Genomic DNA, 21149 nt, shown 5'->3' with positions numbered 1-21149 from the left:
TCCTCCTCATCAATTTTTAGCCATCAGGAATCCCAATGTCATCTTCCCTTGCTGAGACTCCAGTGCATCACCATCCTTGCTGCAAGTCTGTTTTTGTGCCTTCTTTGTCTCTTATTCCCTTTCTTACTTCCCCTGTGAACTTTCTGGAATCAGCCCGGTTTTAATTTGTATTAACAACCTGACATCTGTCATATGCTTTTTTCTCCTCTGTTTTACTCTGCAGCTTTTTCAACTGGGATCTGGAACTGATTCAGGAAGTGAAGGCATTTGTCTACTGATTACCTGAAACTGATTGGTTTCAGTTTCCCAGCCATTCAGTGTCGAAGCGCACACCAGTTGTCAGATTTTCACACATATATATTTTCCATCTGTGAAGATGATGTTTTATTTGAACCCGAAAATAGCACAGGAGTGAACTGCTAACTAATTTAATTTAGAATTGTGAAAGGCCAAGGATTTTGCACTAGCAGCAAAGAAAATAAAACATGGCAAGGTAAAAAAAAATGACTAAGTATCCCCAAGTAATCAACTGGTACATTGTAAACAAATAGAACGCACACAGATCAAATCAGACATGCAACACCCTCACATGCACAGATGGAAGGAGATCAAAACTGTGCAGTCATGCCATGTCTAATCATGAATAGTGATGGACAATTAATCAGCTAACGGAAGGAGGCAGCTCCAAGAACATCATCAACAACGGCAGGACACAGAATGTGGGTGCTAAACACAAGGCATCTGCAACCATATTCAGCCAGAAGTGCTGAATGAATGATCTAAATTGGCCTCCTGCCAAGATCGCTTCCATCATAGAAGCCAGGCTATATCTATTTTCATTCACTCCGTGATATCAAGCAGCATTTATTCCTTCCACCACCAGCATGAAGTGGTTGCAGTGTGCACCAAGTAGAACTGCTCACCTAGACTATTCAACAGCACCTCCCAAACACAACCTCTACTACCAAGAAAGACAAAGGCAGCAGCTTCTCTCCAAGTTGCACATCATCCCGACTTGGAAGATGTCACCATTCCATCATAGCTGATTGGTCTAAATCGTGGAACTACCCACCCAAAAAGCACAGTGGGTGTACCCTCACCAGAATGTTTGCCTTTGTTCAAGAAGGCAGCTCATCAGCATCTCCCCAAGGGCAATTAGGAAATAGGCAATAAATGCTAGCCTTCCCAATGCTGCTTGTATCGGCCAAAAAGGAATTTCAAGAAGAAAACAACATCACCGATGCATACATACATGGACAAAGTAGCACACATATCAACAGCCTTGCCCATTCCCTTGCTTGGTCACTTGCTCACCTATGGGCTTTGGTACTGCCAGGGCCTGGGTGCAGTCAAATGGTAGGTTGCTCAATGACCAGATAACAGGGTGAACCTTCTGCATGATATTTAGAGAGATAGCCACAATGCTGCAGGTGTCCTGTCGCACTGCCACTCGACTGCAGGGGGGAAAAGGAAAGAAATACAATGAAAACCATTCTTTATGGTACTTTTAAACATTTCACCTGAAGAAATCAGAATCAGCGAGCAAATCAAGCAAAAAGAAATCATTTTCACAGAATGACCTAGTGCTGTTGAATACAAACAAATTGAATTGGAGTTTTCAATCAGAGAAAATGTGTGACTCAGAATCCTAATCCCAATCTCCAACGCTCTATCCATAGCCCTGCAGATTGTGGCTCTTCAGAAAAAAACCATCCAAACTTTTTCCAATGTGATGCGAGTTTCTGTTCCCATCATTCCAGGCAGTGAATTCCAGAGCCACACAACCAACTATTATTTCCGAATCCTTTTCAATAACTTCCTATTTGAATATAGAGGAGCGGAGTCAATGACATAATAATGCTTTTAACCAAAGGAATACAACAGTCCAGTTTTTGTTTAGTTCTTGGTTAGTTTTTGTTTTGTCCATAACCTTTAAAATTGTCATGGACAGGGACAGGTGCAGAGAGGACAAGAAGATATTTAATTGGGGAAAGGCGAATTATGAGGCTATAAGGCGAGAACTTGGAAGGGTAAATTGGGATGTCCTTTTTGAAGGGAAACGTACCATGGAGATGTGGTCGATGTTCAGGGATCTTATGCAGGATGTTAGGGATAAATATGTCCCAGTGAGGCAGAGAAGGAATGGCAGGGTGAAGGAACCGTGGGTGACGAGAGAGGTGGAACGACTAGTTAGGGAGAAGAAGGTAGCATACATAAGGTATAAGCAGCAAGGTTCAGACAGGGCCCGTAAGGAATATAGAGTAGCGAGGAAGGAACTTAAGAAAGGGCTGAGGAGAGCGAGAAGGGGACATGAAAAGGTGTTGGCTAGTAGGGTTAAGGAAAATCCCAAGGCCTTTCTCACATATGTGAAGGGTAGGAGGATGGCGAGGGTAAAGGTAGGTCCGATTAAAGACAAAGGTGGGAGAATGTGCCTGGAGGCGGCGGAAGTGGGAGAAGTTCTCAATGAATACTTCTCTTCGGTATTCACCAAGGAGAGGGGTCTTGATGATGCGGAAGGGAGTGCTGGTAAGGGTAATGTTCTCGAGGTTGTAGATATCAAGAGAGAGGATGTGTTGAAGTTGTTAAATAATATCAAGACAGATAAATCTCCGGGGCCTAACGGGATTTTCCCCAGGCTGCTTCGAGAGGCGAGGGAGGAGATTGTTGAACTGCTGGTAAGGATCTTTGAGTCCTTGTTGTCCACGGGGATGATGCCAGAGGATTGGAGGGTTGCGAATGTTGTCCCTTGTTCAAAAAAGGTAATAGGGATAGGCCAGGGAATTACAGACCGGTGAGTCTCACGTCTGTGGTGGGTATGCTGTTAGAAAGGATTCTAAGGGATAGGATCTATGAACACCTAGAGAATCATGGACTGATTAGGGACAGCCAGCATGGCTTTGTGAAGGGAAGATCTTGCCTCACAAGCCTGATAGAGTTCTTTGAGGCGGTGACGAGGAAGATTGATGAGGGTAGTGTGGTGGATGTGGTCTATATGGATTTTAGTAAGGCTTTTGATAAGGTTCCTCATGGTAGGCTTCTTCAGAAGGTCAGAGGCCAAGGGATCCAGGGAGGCTTGGCTGTGTGGATTAGGAATTGGCTTGCCTGTAGAAAGCAGAGGGTTGTGGTGGAGGGAGTGCCCTCGGATTGGAGGGCAGTGACTAGTGGTGTCCCGCAGGGATCGGTTCTGGGACCTCTACTTTTTGTGATATTTATTAACGACTTAGATGAGGGGGTGGAAGGCTGGGTTAGTAAGTTTGCGGACGACACTAAGATCTGCGGTGTTGTGGATAGTGTGGAGGGCTGTCGGAACTTACAGAGGGATATTGATAGGATGCAGAGCTGGGCTGACAAATGGCAGACGGAGTTCAATCCAGAGAAGTGTGAGGTGGTACACTTTGGAAGGACAAACCCCAGGGCAGAGTACAGGGTAAATGGCAAGGTACTTGGCAGTGTAGAGGAGCAGAGGGATCTGGGGGTTCATATTCACAGTTCACTGAAAGTTGCCTCACAGGTGGATAGAGCAGTTAAGGCAGCCTATGGGATGTTAGCTTCCATAAGTCGTGGGATTGAGTTTAAGAGCCACGAAGTGATGATGCAGCTTTACAAAACTCTAGTTAGACTACACTTAGAGTACTGTGTTCAGTTCTGGTCGCCGCATTATAAGAAGGATGTGGAGGCGTTGGAGAGGGTGCAGAGGAGATTTACCAGGATGCTGCCTGGATTAGAGCGTATGGAATATGAGGAGAGGCTTAAGGTGCTAGGGCTTTATTCACTGGAAAGGAGGAGGATGAGAGGAGACATGATAGAGGTATATAAAATATTGAGAGGAATAGATAGACAGTCAGCGCCTCCTTGCCAGGGCACCAATGCTCAAGACAAGAGAGCATGGCTTGAGGTTATGGGTGGGAGGTTCAGGGGAGATGTCAGGGGGAGGTTTTTCACCCAGAGAGTGGTTGGTGCATGGAACGCACTGCCTGGGGTGGTAGTGGAGGCAGATACATTGGACAGGTTCAAGAGTTTGTTGGATAGGCATATGAAGGCATGTGAGATAGAGGGATATGCGGGAGGAAAGGGTTGGACAGTGTGAGGGTGGTTTGATGGACGGCACAACATGGTGGGCCGAAGGGCCTGTTTTGTGCTGTATGGTTCTATGGTTCTATTATTATTATTTTTTTGTTTTATTTTTTTTAATTTTGTTTTTTTTTCATATAATCAAATTTTTGGAATCTTTTTCATGTTCAATTAACAAGAGAGTGGGAGGTTCAGATTATATATCTTACTCCTTGTGTCTGTAGATGTTAACTGTTATCATTGCAATCCCGATCTCTTTGTATCATGTGTATAATTACTATTATGTTTTATTAATTTGAAATTTAATAAAAGATTGAAGAAAGAAAGAACTATTCCTTTCTTTTCTCAATACTATGACTTTCCAACATCTTTCTGAACCTCCATACCTTATCTGGTGCAATCACATCTTTCCTGTAAATGTGGTGACCAGAACACATTAGAGAGATACACAGCACGGAGATAGGCCTTTTGGCCCACCGAGTCCACGGCAACCATCAAGCACCCATCTACACTAATCATACCCTAACCCACTTTTATTCTCCCCACATCCCAGCACTCACCACACACTAGAGGCGATTTTAGTGGCCAATTAACCTACCTGGTGTTACATACAGTTCCAGCATAACCTCACTGCTTATATACTATGCCTCGTCCCTATTAACCAGTCTGTTCATCTATTCTGCTATCCTGAGTAAATGAACTTCAAGATCCCTTTGCCCCTCTGAACACCTATTAATATTCTGCTATTTATTGTATAGTCTCGTCTTGTATGTCTTCAAATGCATCATCTTGAACTTGTCGGGATTAAATTCCATTTGCAGTTTTTTTTTGTCCAACCATCTACATCTTTCTCCAGTTTAAAGCTCTCCTCCTCACTGCGAACAGCACTGACAATTTTTGTAATACTTCCAACTTGAAAACAAACTTGTTCTCTCTCCCAGATGTAACAGAGGTCTTGAACCATTAACTCTTGGTTTCTATAGAGGCAACACAAGATACCGCAGATGCTGGAATCCGGAGCAACAAACTATCTGCTGAAGGAACTCAGCAGGTCGAGCAGCTTCTGTGGGATGAAATGTTGACAATTCCTTTCCTACACAAATGCTGTTTGACCTGCTGAGTTCTTTCAGCAGATTGTTTTTTGTTCTTTTTCCCCAGATGCTGGCTGACCTGCTGAGTGTTTCCAGCATTTTCTGTTTTTCATTTAAAAAACGTTTCAAATTCTCAACCTATGGCTCAACAGCCAAAATGTGTGAAGAGGAGACACTGCACATAGCCTAATGAGATGGCATCGTTCCACATGAATATTTGACAAGAGGGCTTTTGACTTGAAACTAAACTGAAACTATTCTCCAAAAGACCCCATAGCTCAGCTATCCATGCTAGTAACTAAGGGATACATATCAGTAAGAAATGATATTTGACATGTGCTGCAGCTCAGACATTACTGGCTATAGGCTAAAGGATTAAATGAACTAGGATTCAGCTCAGCTTGTCCCTAACAATAGCTTGTGTTCATGGGAAGTAGCGAATTGCTGCTGGTGGCCAAGGAACCCCAGCCACAAATCAAAACTTCATAAGTTTAAGGGTAAAAATTAGAAACAAAAAGGCACTTAAATACAATCCTTCTGTTTTTCAGCAAATAAAACTCTCTCTCAATTGACAAGAACATATGCACAAAATGGTTATATTAGATTCAGTGGCAAATCTAGTCAATTAAATTAGGATTGGAATAAAAACCACCCTTGTCAAGCAAAGTGACAACACAGATTGCTCAATCTAAGTACATTCTCTGTTCATTAAGGAAGGCAACTGCTAAATTAGGTAAATCAGAGCGTGATGCAGATGCAATCAATCAACTGTAGGGCTCTGCTGCAAAATTAATGTTATTCTTGCCTCTGTATAAAGTGCAGTTGGTTTGAACCATCCAACAGCTTTTAAAAAGTCTATATAGCATTAATTTTCTAGACTGTAAAAGCTTAGCAGCAACTTCTCTTTTACTGCAACTCAGAACTCCAAAATACTCTAAAAATCCGACTGGGTCTGAAGAATATTACATCTTGATAATTACAGTTACCAGTCCTCTCCACAATTTCTATTTCACTCATTAATACCCACCCTCATTTCCAATGACCTCCAATTCTGTGATTTCCATTATGTTCTGCTTTCCTCTCCATCCTTTAATTAGCAACATCTCTTCTTCACCTCATCTGCACCACTGTGATGCTTTTACAGGGCAGCAGTGAAGTGTGTAACTCAGCAGTTACAGCTCCTGGCCCAATTAAAAATCTGCATCTGTGCCTGTATTTCTGAGAGCTAATTGCCAGTGATAAAGCCACGAGCTGCAATGAAACTTTAGAGAACACGGCTGGGTGAACACCACACAACTAATAAGAGCTCAGTACTGCAATGCTCCCTGAGACCACTCAAGTCCAATCTACCTTGAACCTTGCAGCCCCAGATTTGTTAATGAACGTTTCCTACACAAAGAGCAAGCAGTAGGGGTGAAAGCTCTGAAATTATTAATAAATGACTCAGTTCTCCATCTCTGGAAGATTCAGACAAGGGAGCATTAGGGCTCTAATGAAAGGGCTGAGAGATTGAATGAATGAAGTGGAGAAAATAACTGACAATAACGAAAACAAATAAAGATTAACCAAATAAAAACAATGACCCGAGAAAAAAAAGTTTCTTCAGCGACAAATCTGATAGCTTCTGAAAGAGGGAGAAATCATACAGATTACCACCCAAAACATGAACCTGGCTTTTCTTCTTTCAGATGCTGCTCGTGTATATTTTCACAATATTTCATTTATAAGAGAGTAATGTGTACGTACCCAGGCCATGTCTGGTTAGGCTCATAGAGGATGAGTAGGGTGGGCTCATAGTAACCGTACAGGAACTGCATGTCAATCACATTCAGCAACTTTTCATCTAGCTCTCGAACGTCAATGATGTAACTGGGAAGGAAACTGGATTTCTGCCTGTGGATGGAAAATAGCTGATAAGATTACACAATTTCACTCTGCAGTGATGCTGCTATGAAATATTACATACCTTCACCAATTTTTATAGATGCACCATAGAAAGCATCCTATCTGGATGCATCATGGCTTGGTATGGCAACTACTCTGCCTGAGACTGCAAGAAGCTGCAGAGTGTTGTGGACACAGCTCAGCACATCACAGAAACCAGCCTCCCCTCCATGGACTCAGTCTACACTTCTCACTGCCTCAGTAAAGCAGCCTGCATAATCAAAGACCCCACCCACCCCGGACATTCTCTCTTCTTCCCCCACCCACTGGGCAGAAGATACAAAAGCCTGAAAGCACATACCACCAGGCTCAAGGACAGCTTCTGTCCCGCTATTATAAGACTATTGAACAGTCCCCTAGTACGATAAGCTGGACTCTTGACCTCACAATCTACCTTGTCATAGCCTTGCATCTTATTGTCTGCCTACAATCTCTCTGTAACACTTCATTCTGCATTCTGTTATTACTTTCCCTTGTACTAAATGTACTGATGTGATGAAATGATCTGCATGGATGGCATGCAAAACAAAGTTTTTCACTGTACCTCGGTACATATCACAATAATAAACCAATTTACCAATTTACATATCCCCCCACATTAGAGCTAGACATAACAAGAAGCAATCTCAATACCAGAGAAACTGTTAGTATGATTTCAGTCAAACAATAGTGGATCACTCATAATGCTGCCTTATAAAAACAAAGAAGAATTAGAAATGCACATATGGGAAAATGACTTGCAGGACTGTGGGGAAAGAGCCAATGCAGATTCGACAGAGCAAATGACATACTCCTGTGCTGTAACGAATTTATGATCCTATAGCAGTGTTTTACTGTAGGACGGGATACACAAAAGGTGCTTTTCTTTAAATGTTAACCATTGCACACATTTACTGTCATAGCTTTTAACATAGTTTCCCAAACTACCGTTGCCAATGCATGTCCTAAACCTCAGTAGTTTGTTTAGATTTAACACACTGATTTCATGTCAAACAAAATCACTTTCAATCTTTAAATAAAATTGTCACTCTTCTCCGAAGGCCCATTAACTCTTTCTTTTTGCGCAATACTAGACCTAGTTAGCTCTTAAACATGGGAGTTCCAGAAAGCCATTTCTTGTACACTCCATGAATCCATCCTCCAAACTATTAGTGCTAACTTGTTTTGCCCCTCAACACGTAGATTGAGATCTGCCCTTGCTGTTTCTCAGTTCCATGCAAACCAACTCTACTTGATTTCCAAGCCAAGATCCTTCCTCTGCTGCCTTTATCCCACTCGTTACTATGAGGTCCATCCATCCTTTTCCACTCTGCCCATCTCTTCTAAAAGTTAACTGTCCCTGAATATTTAACTTCTAACCTTGATCACTTTAGAAACAGGTCTCTGCAATAGCGAATCGAGCCATAATTCATTTACCATTACAAATACTGTAGCTGATCACACAAAGTTGCATATCAGCATCCTAGAGATAAAATGTCGTGAAATCAGCTCCTTCTTGATGTGTTTAATTTCTTTTCTTCAACGTGATGACTATTTGCTTTAGAGTAGATTCACAGTTATCATTCACCCCTTAATCACACAGGCCACATGTCTGGTATAGCCTTCTGAATAGCATATCAACCAGTGGGCACTGATACTCGAGGGGAATTGATACTGGGAGGGTTCCATGCAAGCAAGAAGTCAATGCCAAGAGAAAGGAAATGGAGGAACAAAATGAAAAGTTCATGAGATATTTCATACACGTAGCAATAAAAAAAAAACTTACCCCTCCCCCATAACTCCATCTTGCTCATCACTTAAGGTGTCCCTCCGGAAAGGCAAGACCACCAGCTGTGTCCCATAGATCAGCATCACTGCACAGCGCCCATCTGGGTCCACACGTACTAGAGGAATGTGAACATTTTGCACAAAACCATCCTATCAAGAAAGGCAGGAACAGAAAATAAGGTACTCATTCTGCAAATCCAGCATAGAATCCAGGGAAAAATTCTTTACAAAATAGAACAGTTGAGACAAAAAGGAGTTAAGGCACCATCCAGGCCATACCATCTTCTTGCAGCTACCATGGGGCAGGAGGTACAGAAGCCTGAAGTCCCACACCACCAGGTTCAGGAGCAGCTACTTCCCTTCAACCATTCGGTTCTTGAACCAACCAGCACAACCCTAATCACTACAGTTTAGCAACACTATGACAACTTTGACCACTTTGGACTACAATGGACTTTGTTTTATTTTGTTCTAATCGTTTTCTTTCTTGTAAAAAATTGTGTTTAATTTATGTTTATGTTTTTCTTGTGAATGCTGCTTATCTGGTGCTATGTACCTGCGCATACATGGATTTGTGCATATGATAATAAACTCAAATTTGACTTTGAAAATACATTGCTAATAGGATAAGCTGAAATGATGATGTTGAGTGGGAGGGTATGAAACAACTGGGCAAGTGGTCTGCTTTTTAAATTTTATCACATTCTGTGCAATATGGACCTCTTTAGTCTCAGTTTTGACACTGCTCTTGACTTCCACAGCATTTTGGTGGAGATACCACCAGATTTCCCCGATCCTGTGTATAGGAGTTCTTCCTGATAACCCCAAGCTTAGTCAAGAACAATAAGCCCTTTGATTTAGCCTTGCCTCCATAGGAGCTAGTTTTCCTCTTATTCACCCCACAATTAATCATCTTAAATGCTTCAATTAGACCTTGCATTCTATTCCTTTGTTGATACACAGATCTTGAATAATCGCTCCTACTCTTTCCCTGGAAGTTGTAATTATGGAACTCCTTCTCCCCGTCTCAGTCTTCCATTCTCCAATAATCAAGCACAACTCTCACAGTCACCTAACCACCGATCCCTCAATTTTCCTCAACTCCCTGTTTGATACTTTACTAACTTTCTGAATTAAAAAGGGAAAGAGAAAATAAAATAGAAGAACACAAAGATTTTGTCTCTGTGTGTTATGCTGCAGTAATATTCGTAACTGATGTCCTACCTTCAACTCAGGTTCTTCAAAATAATGTAGTGAGAGGGTTTTTAGATCATGGGTCCCAGGGTCATACTCAACAACAGACAGCTTTAAAATGAAAAACAGCATTCATTAGAAACAAACACAGTAACTCCAGCGACAGAGAACCAAATTGTGGTCTATACTTTTATCTAGAGATGTTATTTTCCTCACTCTGTTACAATGTGGTATTAAGCTCAAATCATCATAAACTCCACTCCCTTCCCCCCACCCACACACACTTACCTTGGCATCCTTGAAACTGAGTAGGAGTGCATCCCGTTTGGAACCTGCCAGCTGGACACTGGCTATGGACATAACATTGCCAAACAGGGAAAAAGATGCCACCTGCTCCAGCTTTTCTTTACGACCTTTGACCTCTAGAAAAATCAGGAGGCAGTGATTAACATATAGAAATAAACCTGACTCCTATCATTTTTTTCATGTTAATGCAAGATAACAAATTATTCACACCTCCTTTATGTGGTTTAATGTTTAACCATTTGCAGGCCAGCCACTCCAGCTGGTCTCAAAGCTATCTCAGGCAAATTTCTGACAGGTCACTTTAACACTTTTAATACAGTCCCACTTTAAATGCAGACAAGTAGCCCAGCAAGCGATATGGCGTACACGGAGAGCCCACACAACGAAGACACAAGGGACCGCAGATGCTCTCTACAATCCAATGGCATGAACCAAGTTTTCCAATTTTAGGTAACCCTCTACTCCAGTAGGTTCTTTCCCCCTCCCAACCCACCCCTTCCCGTCCCTCACTCCTTCTGATCCTCCTCCAGGGTCCTCCCATTTTGGTCCCCTTTCCCTCAACCTCCAGACTCCTATCACCCATCTTTGTCCCCCTCCCCCTACTGGTTCAATCCACACATTATACACCAGTTCACCCACAGGCTCCCCATGCCGCCCGCCCCCCCCACCCCCCCCCCAATCTCGTTCCTGTTCCACCTGCCATTCACCTCTTCCCCTAATGGTTCCCATCATCACCTCCTTTAGTTATCAGAGTCCAGCACCAGTAGCCCTTTGTGTTCCTGCTCATCTCCCTTCACAGCATCTGTCCCCCACCTCACTCCACCTGCTGAGCTCCTCCAGTGCTTTTTGCGTTGCTCCAGATTCCAGCATCTGCAGTCTCATGTCCTCCTCTTACACCCCTCTTCAGTCCACCAGTCACCTCAGGCACCCATCTCACCACTCCAGCATATCCTGCAGAGCTCCTCCGGCAGCATAGTGTTCTTCATCTAGATACTCCAGCATCTACAGTCCTTTGTTTCTCTAGTGTTACTGCTCCACTGCAAAGTCTCTTCAAGGATAATGCTTTGAAGAAGTTTTCTTCCTCATTTGATGGGAGCTTCGTGACTCACTGCTCCCCGTGATCTCCTCTGCTCTCCAGCTCCTCGATCTTGCGCTCACTCACCACCTTATGCCCACCCCGCCTCCTCACTTCTGTCCACCTATCACTGCCCTGCTTTTCCCTCCTATATATTGGGCTTCCCCTTGTCCTATCTTCAGTCCTGAAGAAGGGTCCTGACCCGAAACTTTGACCGCCTGCTTTTCTCCATGGACGCTGCCTGGCCTGCTGAGTTCCTCCAGCATCATAGTGTTTTTCATCTAGATATTCCAGCATCTGCAGTCCTTTGTTTCTCATCACTCCCCTTCCCCTCTTTATACCAGCCATCTTCCCTCTCCGCTCACTCCTGATGCAGGGTTTGACCTGAAACATCGATCCCTTTCCTCCCACAGATGTTGCTCGACTGCAGAGTTCCTCCAGCAGATTGCTGGTTACTCCGGAGCACGTACAAATCTGCACTGCTGCAGTGATATTCTAAAAACTGACCTCCTACAACCACTTTCTTAATGCAAGGTCTGACTCCTAGCCATTGAAGGGTTTGCCCCTTGATGCCCATTCACTTTAGTTTCTGGCTGAACAGACGTAAAAGCTTCAACCACAGCTTTACCGATCACCAGCCGTGCCCTGATATCATTTGAACCTCCTCCTCCCACCTGATACTTAACTGTCCACCACCACTCACCACTATTCACGGCAATACTGATGTCCATTTAAAATTGACTCAGTTTAACATCTCAACAAAAGACAACATCTTTGAAGTATCCCCCTCGAATGTGTGCTGTCATAGAAGTAAACTCAGAACTTACAAATCAGAGTTTCTAAGTCACAACTTACACATTAATTAACTGGTCTTTTTTTAAACTTTCCAACACATCCAAAGCACTGAGTAGACAGAACTGTACACCTGCGTCCAAATGGGATTTGTGTAAATGGCTAAAAAGGTCTACACAAAGGGCCCGTTTCTGTGCCATGGAACTGTTACGGACTCAGTGAAAGTCCCTTTAAGGTAGAGAGTGTGTGTGTGGGGCGTGCTTACGTCGATAGAAGATAAAGGACGTAATGACGTTGTTGAAGAAGTTAGAAGAAGGAGAGAGAGAGAGAGAAGGGAGAGACACCAGCCTGCTTGTTTTCCCTATCGATGGATGAGAAACAGTAACTGTGTTTGCCACAGAAATCCATGTATGGAAGTTGGAAGTAATCCGGTGGAGTTCACTTTGTTGCTGACCTGTAGAAGGAAACAGGTATTTGTGTGTGGACGACCACGATTCGGATGCTTTTCGGGGTGAGGAAGTCACTACCGAGTAAACACTGAAGTGTCGTTTGGGTTCCATCGTGGAACATTTGGATTTCATATGTACTCTCTCTATGTTTCTCTACGTCTACGTCTTATCTTCAGACAACGATGGTTGTTGAAGAAGCCCTTGCTCATGTTTCACCTTATGGCTTGCGGAACTGAACTTTAAGAACCATTCCGGAACTGGGAGTTTTGGACTTTGTCACACACACACGACGAGTTTAGTTTTGGGGTTAACGTTCGAGGTTTAACATTTTTGAATTCTAACATACTAACATTTTTACTTTTATTTTACGTATTATCATAAGTAGTAATTAATAAAATAGTTTTTAACACTGAATCATGCTCAGTGTGTTTCTTTTGTTGCTGGTTCGTGACACAACTCTGTGATCCCATGAGAATCAATTATTAGATACCTCCATGAGAAAAGGACAGTCTTACCTGAAGGTTTGTCTCCTTTTACTGTGCTCTGCAAGTACAAACAAAAAGAGATACAAATAGCATTAATCCCTGGACTGGGATCAAAGCACTTTGGATGCTGTAAATCTGAAACAAAATTGATGGAACCTCCAAATTTCATATTTCCGACAGGCAGCCATTCAGCCCTTGAAGTCTATGAAAATAAAAAAAAACTGCAGATGCTGCAAATCTGAAATAAAAGCAGAAAATGCTAGAAGAAGTGCTAGCAAGTGAGGCAGCATGTATGAAAGGAGAAATAGTTAATGTTTCAGGTTGGAGACCTCTATTACCTCTCAAAGCTTTCCCAATTGTCCCTTCTCCCACTTTCATTTCCATATACCAATTCTCTCTGACATTCTCATCAATTTGGCCACAGGGAGAACATCAATGCCAGCAGTCTCCAATCCCCATCCAATATCTATAGGCACACACTTTCACCAAAGGTAGCTGGGATTTAACTAGAGGCAGAAGCTGAGCAACATTTTTCTCTTGAGCTAAAGAATATCAAAGTCAATGGGGGTGGTCAGATGAACCCTGGCACTCCTGAAAATCCTCCAGGAAGAAATCACAACTTTACTTGGGATAAAAGATAATGAATATTAACTTCTAAAACAGTCAAAACTAAGATATTTTATGATAACAGAACTTGTGTGGTGATGGAGTACAAATCCAGTGGTTCCAATCATAGGTCTTTCAACATGAGACATTAACTCAGTTTCTCTTTCACAGGCGCTGCCTTTACATGCTGTGTCTCCAGCATTTTCTGTTTCTGTTTCCAGCATCTGCAGTTTTCTGATTTTCACAACTGCAATGGTGTTTTGCCCAAACTATCACCATTGACATGGTTATTTGTTCAGAGAGCACAATCAGTTCCAGAGACCTTGGGAGGAACCATTGTGTCTGATCTTCAAATTTCTATCTAGTGATCCCTGCTGGAAACTGAACACGTCTATTGAAAATAGTATCATGTTTACCCCCAAGTCCCTTTGTGATATAACGTCCTCTCAGTTTAACCACTTGATTAAGCTATTAAAGGGCATTAGGTGTGGTCTAATTCCCTACTGAGGAAGCAATGTCTCAGGCACAAGTACAGAACAGGTTGCAGCGCAGTGAAAGGGGCCCTCCCAGCAGTTCCTTCCTGTACAGTTGGAATATCACTCCCAACGCACTCTGCCCTTGTTATGACAACACTGGGGAGAAGACAGTCACCCACCTCTTTGCAGACTGTGGATTTACTAAGAGGGTATGGAGGAGGATGCAAGGGTCCTTGTCATAGTACATCCTGAGCAGCTGTGTAAGAGAGGACTCTGATTTACAGGCTGTTCCCAGGGACACATGCAGAGACACACATCAAGTGCTGCTGGAAGATCATCAACTCAGGGAATCAGTCTGCCCAAAATTTGTTGGTCTTTCAGTGAGATGTTCATAAGGGAATGCTACTGACAGACACATTTGAGGGTGAGTACGTTATGAGGGACGCACTGAAGCTCGATGCAGCCAATGCAAAGGATCTGTGGGGAATGACCACAGTCTAGGGTCATTCCGCTACTGGACATTGACTCCGGCAGGAAGCCCCTCAAACCATGAAAGGGTACATCACACCAGGAGGCCACAAGTGGCAATGGTGCTATGTACAAATCAAAAAATGTGTTAACACTACTGAATGTATTGACCAAATGACAGTAAGAATGTAAAGAGCGTTGCACCATATTTATTATTTTGTGTGTAATTTTCATTAATAAACGTTTACTTTGGGAGAAAAAATTGCAGCACTTTTCTTAAAAAAAAGTAGGTAAACACACTTTCAAATAAATTAACATTTAAAATTTTCATTTGAGCTCACCTCTGCATCATGAATCAGTCTGTAAACCTGCAGCTGGGATGTCCCAGCCACCACCAAATTTCGTTCTGCATTGGAAAAGAAGCTGCAGTAGATGGCAAACTCAAGCCCCGTCGGGGGATGCACCTGGCGATAGACTGCATACATACCGTCAACTCCTGAAAACAATCAAAATACAAGAACCATGACCACTTGCCCTCATGATCTTCACTGGTATTATATTGGCTGAATCAATCTTTCTATTCAGCTCACTCTACGTAACTAACACCTGAACTTGTTACACTGTCTCAGGGCTAAGTGTAACATTGTCATGAAACCTATGGAAAGGACAGTACACTTGTCATTTGACAAATCAACCTCCACTTGTGGGACTTCCCAATTCAATTCTTGTAAACTCTGATTTTCCTAACATTCATAAATCTACTGACCTCAGCTTTCTCATCAACTGAGCATTCACAACCTTCCTGAAGTGTAAACCTTTGGAACTTTCTAACCCACTGCACAAATTTTTCCTCATCTCAATCCTAAATGGGCATACACTTTATACCGGACTATAATTCTAGACATTTCAGCTCGAAGCAGCATCTTAACATATACCCTGTCAATTTACCTCAGAATCTTGGTATTGGTTTATTATTGTCATACGTACAGTGAAAAACTTAGTTTTGCAAGCCATCCATTCAGATCATTTCAAAGCTCAAGTACTTTGAGGTAATACAAGGGAAAAGCGATAACAGAATGCAGAATATCGTGTTATAGTTACAGAGAAGGTGCAGTGTAGGCTTACAATAAGGTGCAAGGCCTTGATGAGGTAGAGTGTGAGGTCAAGAGTCTACCTTTAACGTACAAGAGGTCATTCAAGAGATTTATAACAGTGGAATAGAAGCCGTCCTTGAGCCTGGTGGTGCGTGTTTTCAAGCTAAGTTGCAATGAGATCTTGCATTGTTCCGAACTTTTGTCAGGATAGGCCAATCTTCATCACTCTCTCTTCACCGTACATCACTTTCCTAGAAGGCTGAAATAAGCTCGACACCTCATTATAGAACCACAACTGAATGTCAAGTGATCACTTTCAGTTGCCGTTGACCTCACCTTCTCTGGAGATTTTACATCCACAATCAGAATTAGAATCAGGTTTATCATCACAGACATACGTCATGAAATTTCTTGTTTTGTGGCAGCAGTACAGTGGAAGACATAAAGACACAAAAATTACTAAGTTACCAAAATAAATAAATAGTGCAGAAGAGAAAGAACGAGGTAGTGTTCATAGACTATTCAGAAAACTGATGGCAGAGGGGAAGAAGCTGTTCCTGAAATGTTGAGTGTGGGCAGGCAAGGTAGTGTAGTGGTTAACATAATGCTATTACAGCACCAGCAACCCGGGTTCAATTCTGGCCGTTGTCTGTAAGGAGTTTGTACGTTCTCCCCATGTCTGCGTGGGTTTCCTTTGGGTGCTCTGGTTTCCTCCCACATTCCAAAAGACGTACGGGTTAGGAAGTTGTGGGCATGCTATGTTGGCGCCGGAAGCATGGCGACACTTGCGGGCTGCCCCCAGAACACTCTACGCAAAAGATGCATTTCACTGTGTGCTTCGACGTACATGTGACCAATAAAGATATCTTATTTTATTCTGTAACTCTTTCCTGATGGTAGTAACGTGAAGAGGGCATATCCCGGATGGTAAGGGTCCTTAATGGTGGATGCCCCCTTCTTGAGGCACCACCTCTTGAAGATGTCCTCGATGGTGGAGAGGGTTATGCCCGTGATAGAGCTGGCTGAGTCTACAATCCTCTGCAACCTCTTTCAATCCTGCACATTGGAACCTCCATACCAGACGGTGATGCAACCAGTCAGAATGCTCTCCACCGTACATCTGTAGACATCTGCAAGAGTCTTTGGTGACATACCAAATCTCCTCCAATTCCTACTGAAGTAGAGCCGCAGGCGTGCCTTCTTCATGATTGCATCAATGTGTTGAGCCCAAGTTAGATCCTCTGAGATGTTGACACCCAGAAGCTGCTCACCCTTTTCACCGTTGACCCCTCAATGAAGACTAGTGTGTGTTCTCCCAACTTCCCCTTGCTGATCTCCAACCTAGTAGTTCCCACAAAGACAAGACTTTTGTTTCTAAGGGGAACCAAATTTGAGGATGCTCCACAGTCCCTCTGGATAAACAGAGTCAAAGGCTTTAGTAAGGTCAAAGAAAAATACCTATCATGGTTAGTGCTACGCCCTGCATTTCTCTTGGCATTGACAGGCAGTGAAGATCATGTCCACCATATTTCTAGATGGACAGAAGTCATACAGGAAGCAACTCTTCTGTCATTGGGAGGAAGCAGCTGAGGAAGACCAGAAGACCATTTTGATGCCTTTCCCATTGCCAGACAGCAGGGAGACCTCCTTTAGTAGTTACAATCTTCTACAGCTTCTACCCTACTGTGATAAGACTATTGAATGGTTCCCTTATACGATGAGATGGACTCTTGACCTCATGATCTACCTTGTTGTGACCTTGCACCTTATTGCACTGCACTTTCTCTGTAGCTGTGACACTTTACTCTGTACTGTTATTGTTTTTACCTGTACTACATCAATGCACTCTGTACTAACTCAGTGCAACTGCACTGTGTAATGAATTGATCTGTATGATCAGTTTGCAATACAAGTTTTTCACTGTACCTCGGCACAAGTGACAATAATAAACCAATACCAATCAGATTTTTCTCATTTCTTCCAGTTGTGGAAGACAAAGCCCTGAATTTGTCCCTGAAACTCCTCTCTGCGAAGTTCTTGAATTTGAGCAGGGATACCATCTGTTCCTGAACATCACTGTAATCTCAATTGTCAAACTATTTCTTATTGGTCTAGGTTGGCATCAAAACCAGACCAGACAGTTTGCTGTGGATTGGAGTCACGGATGCACATGTCAAGAAGGCACCTGTGAAAAGGCTATCAAATAACACCATGACCTATTTGATGAGGTTTTCTTTGATCATAAGCTCCATCAGGCCTCAAGCAAATCCAAGTAGATTCACAGACAATTGATGGCCATGGTCTAACCATAAACTTGTAACCCAAAGAACAGATGGTGGATGAAAAGAGCGCAGCAAGGTCAACAACTTGCTGATGATTATGATATTCAGATTCCTCAATGCGGTCACATTTAACGATGGCCCAAACAGCCAAGGAGCTCCAAAAGCCAAAAATGTTAGTGAGCATCAAGGACAGAGAGGCAGTCAGCATCCACGAGAAGTAGCACTTCAAGGAATTCCTCAACAATCACTCTATCGCTCCATAAGCGTAGTTGGCTCCATTCCACTACAAACTATCCAGTCGACTCTCATCGCCAACCATGACCAACAAGGAATTAAAAGGCTGTATGAAAATGGAAAACCATGACATCTTGAGACCTGACAGTATCCCTGAAGTTCTAAAACTAGGCAGAAAGGGACTTCTGTCACAAATTCACCACCTCATTTTCCACATCTGGGAAAAGGAAGATTAGCCAGGGAACCTCAGATACTGTAATTGTGTTCATTTTCAATAAACGAGACAAATCTGACTGTAATAACTATGGAGAGGTCTTTCTGCTGTGTACTACAGAGAAACTTACCACCTAGGTCATTATTAACTGCTTGCTCCCAATGGCCTGAGTGATGCTCCCTGAATCATAAGATGGATTCCGCCTAGAAGTAAATAGATGGGATCTTCACAGTGTGACATCTCCAAGAAATACAAAGAGCAGCAATCTCAACAAGTTTTCTACTGTAGTAAAGCTAAAGAGCTACCTCCATCAGCTCCACATCACAACCAAGGTCATCCCAACTTCAGTCATCAAGATGCAGTGAGTAGACAATGCTTCCCTACAAGCATGTTCAGCTCCAAGTCATTGTCAATTCACTCACCAAAACATACAACAGAATGGGCCTTACACCAACATCTACAAACCAAGAGTCAAGATATCCATGTAAGAGCCCTCTGGCAATAAAGTTCCACAAGGAGACCCTGAGAAACAGAAATCACTTGCCAAATCTCAGGAGCCATCTCTTGGGGAAGGCATATAATGATGCCAAAATTCACCACTCTTTCAATTGCACAGACTTTGGCCTTCTGAAGAAAACAATACTTGAAGATCAAGATCACAAAACTGATGACCTGTATGGTATACCAAACTGCAGTGACCCCTGCCCTCTTGTATGCTTCTGGAAGTGGACTACCTACAAAGTGTCGAAAGGTATTACCAAAGTGGAGTCTGCAAAATCCTCCAAGTCCACCGGCAGGTCGACACAGGCAGTCAGTGTCCTCTTCCAAGCCAACATTCCCACCACTGAGACCTTAATTATATTCTGTTAGCACTAGTAGGCAGGCCACATTGCTTGCATGTCCGACATAACACTCCCAAAACTCTACTCCATGCTCCAGCATGCAATAAGAATATCAGGAAAACCAAGGACACGTTTCATGGATATTCTCAAAGCTTCCTTGGCCCATGTGAATTGCTGGCCCATAACTGGTCAATATAGATATATATATATATGCATTCAGAATGGCACAGAAAACGTTGAATTCATTCGTTAGCAGCTCATGGATTCCCAGCACTGCATCTCCCAAAATACCTACAACTCCACTCTGCCAAGGACTTCCTCTTTGACCTGTGGTTAATTCCGCAGGTCCAACAATGGCCTCATTAGCTACCTCAGAACCCACAGAGCTAGAATGGAAACAAATCATTCTGGATCTCAAGGTGATCTCTTGGGAAGCAGTGATTCCCTCCTTCCCAAACAATGACTTGGCCAAACTGATCGTGAGCTGTGGGGTTAATAGGTGTCCCCAATCCAACCAGATCCTGGGCCTCTCGAGTTAATGGATGTGATTTTGGGGGTTATGAGATTTATAAGTGATCCCACAGACCATATCCTGGTGGCCATGTGGTTAACATATTTTTGGGAATGTCCCACAAGGTTAGTGTATAAAATTGAAGGACCCAAAATTAGGGATAATACCTTGTCATGGATTGAGAATTAGTTGACAGACAGGAATACATGAACCTTTTTCCAGTGACAGGAAGTGATCATTGGGGTGCCACAAGTATCAGTGCTTCAGTGCTAGCTTTTCACAATATTTATTAATGACTTGAATGAGGAAACTAAATGTAACCTGGATGTCCTCCTGCACCAGTCACTGAAAGTATGTGTTCAGATGCAGCGTACAGGGAGGGAGGACTGGCCTTGATTGCAAGAGGATTTGAGTACAGGATGTCTTGCTCCAGCTGTAGAGGGCCTTGGTGAGATCACATTTGGAGTTGTGTACGCAGTTTGATCTCATATCTGAGGAAGGATGTTCTTGACAGGAGGGAGTACAATGACAGTTCACTAGACAATATCCTGTGATGGCAGGACTCGCATGCAAGGACAGATTGGGTCAGTTAGGCCTAGAACCACTGGAGAATTGAAGTATGAGAAGGGATCTCACAGTAATCCATAAAGTTCCAACAGGACCAGACAGATTAGTTAGAGCAGAATATTCCAATGGCTAGATAATCCAGAACTCAGCCTCAGGATATCAGCAATGCCATTTAGAACCAAGATCAGGAGATACTTCTTCACCCACCAGGTGGTAACCTATATAATTTTCTATCACAAAGTTGTGGAGGCCAAATCATTAAAAATATTCAAGTAGATAGATATATTTACTATCCAGGGATAAGGATGATTATCACAGTGAACGGTGGAGCAGGTCCCAAGAGCTGAATGGCCTATTTTATGCATTCCTCTGACTCCAGAATGATGTGATCCTGGGGGCTGTGGAGTTAATGGCCAACTCCAGATCAATGCAAGCCTGGGGCCTCTGGAGTTATTCCAGTCTGAAGTCTGATCATAGAGTCATATGGCACAGAAACAGGCCTTGGCCCACCAGGTCCATGCCAATTGTCAAGTACTCATCCATACACATACAGCACTTGCTCCTGAGCCTCCTATGCTTTGGCAATTCAAGTGCTCATGTAGTTAATTAAATGTTGAGAGAGTACCTGCCTCCACCAACCCCTCAGGTTCAAGATCGCAACCACCCTCTGGGTGAAAGCTC

General features: G+C 43.0%; 1 protein-coding gene across 1 annotated transcript in view; it reads right to left on the bottom strand.

Annotated features, from left to right (window-relative positions):
* cpsf1 (cleavage and polyadenylation specific factor 1) overlaps nucleotides 1-21149 on the bottom strand; it is a 94019-nt gene that overhangs the window by 70816 nt on the left and 2054 nt on the right. Inside the window, 7 exon segments of the mRNA XM_052015499.1 lie at nucleotides 1315-1454; nucleotides 6909-7055; nucleotides 8872-9023; nucleotides 10098-10178; nucleotides 10356-10489; nucleotides 13205-13232; nucleotides 15066-15220. Of these exon segments, the coding sequence (XP_051871459.1) occupies nucleotides 1315-1454; nucleotides 6909-7055; nucleotides 8872-9023; nucleotides 10098-10178; nucleotides 10356-10489; nucleotides 13205-13232; nucleotides 15066-15209 (826 nt within the window). The 5' untranslated portion in view covers nucleotides 15210-15220.

This window comes from Pristis pectinata, chromosome 5 (assembly GCF_009764475.1).
Source record: "Pristis pectinata isolate sPriPec2 chromosome 5, sPriPec2.1.pri, whole genome shotgun sequence".
In the NCBI taxonomy this organism is placed as follows: domain Eukaryota; kingdom Metazoa; phylum Chordata; class Chondrichthyes; order Rhinopristiformes; family Pristidae; genus Pristis; species Pristis pectinata.
This window is presented reverse-complemented; position numbering and strand designations above follow the sequence as displayed.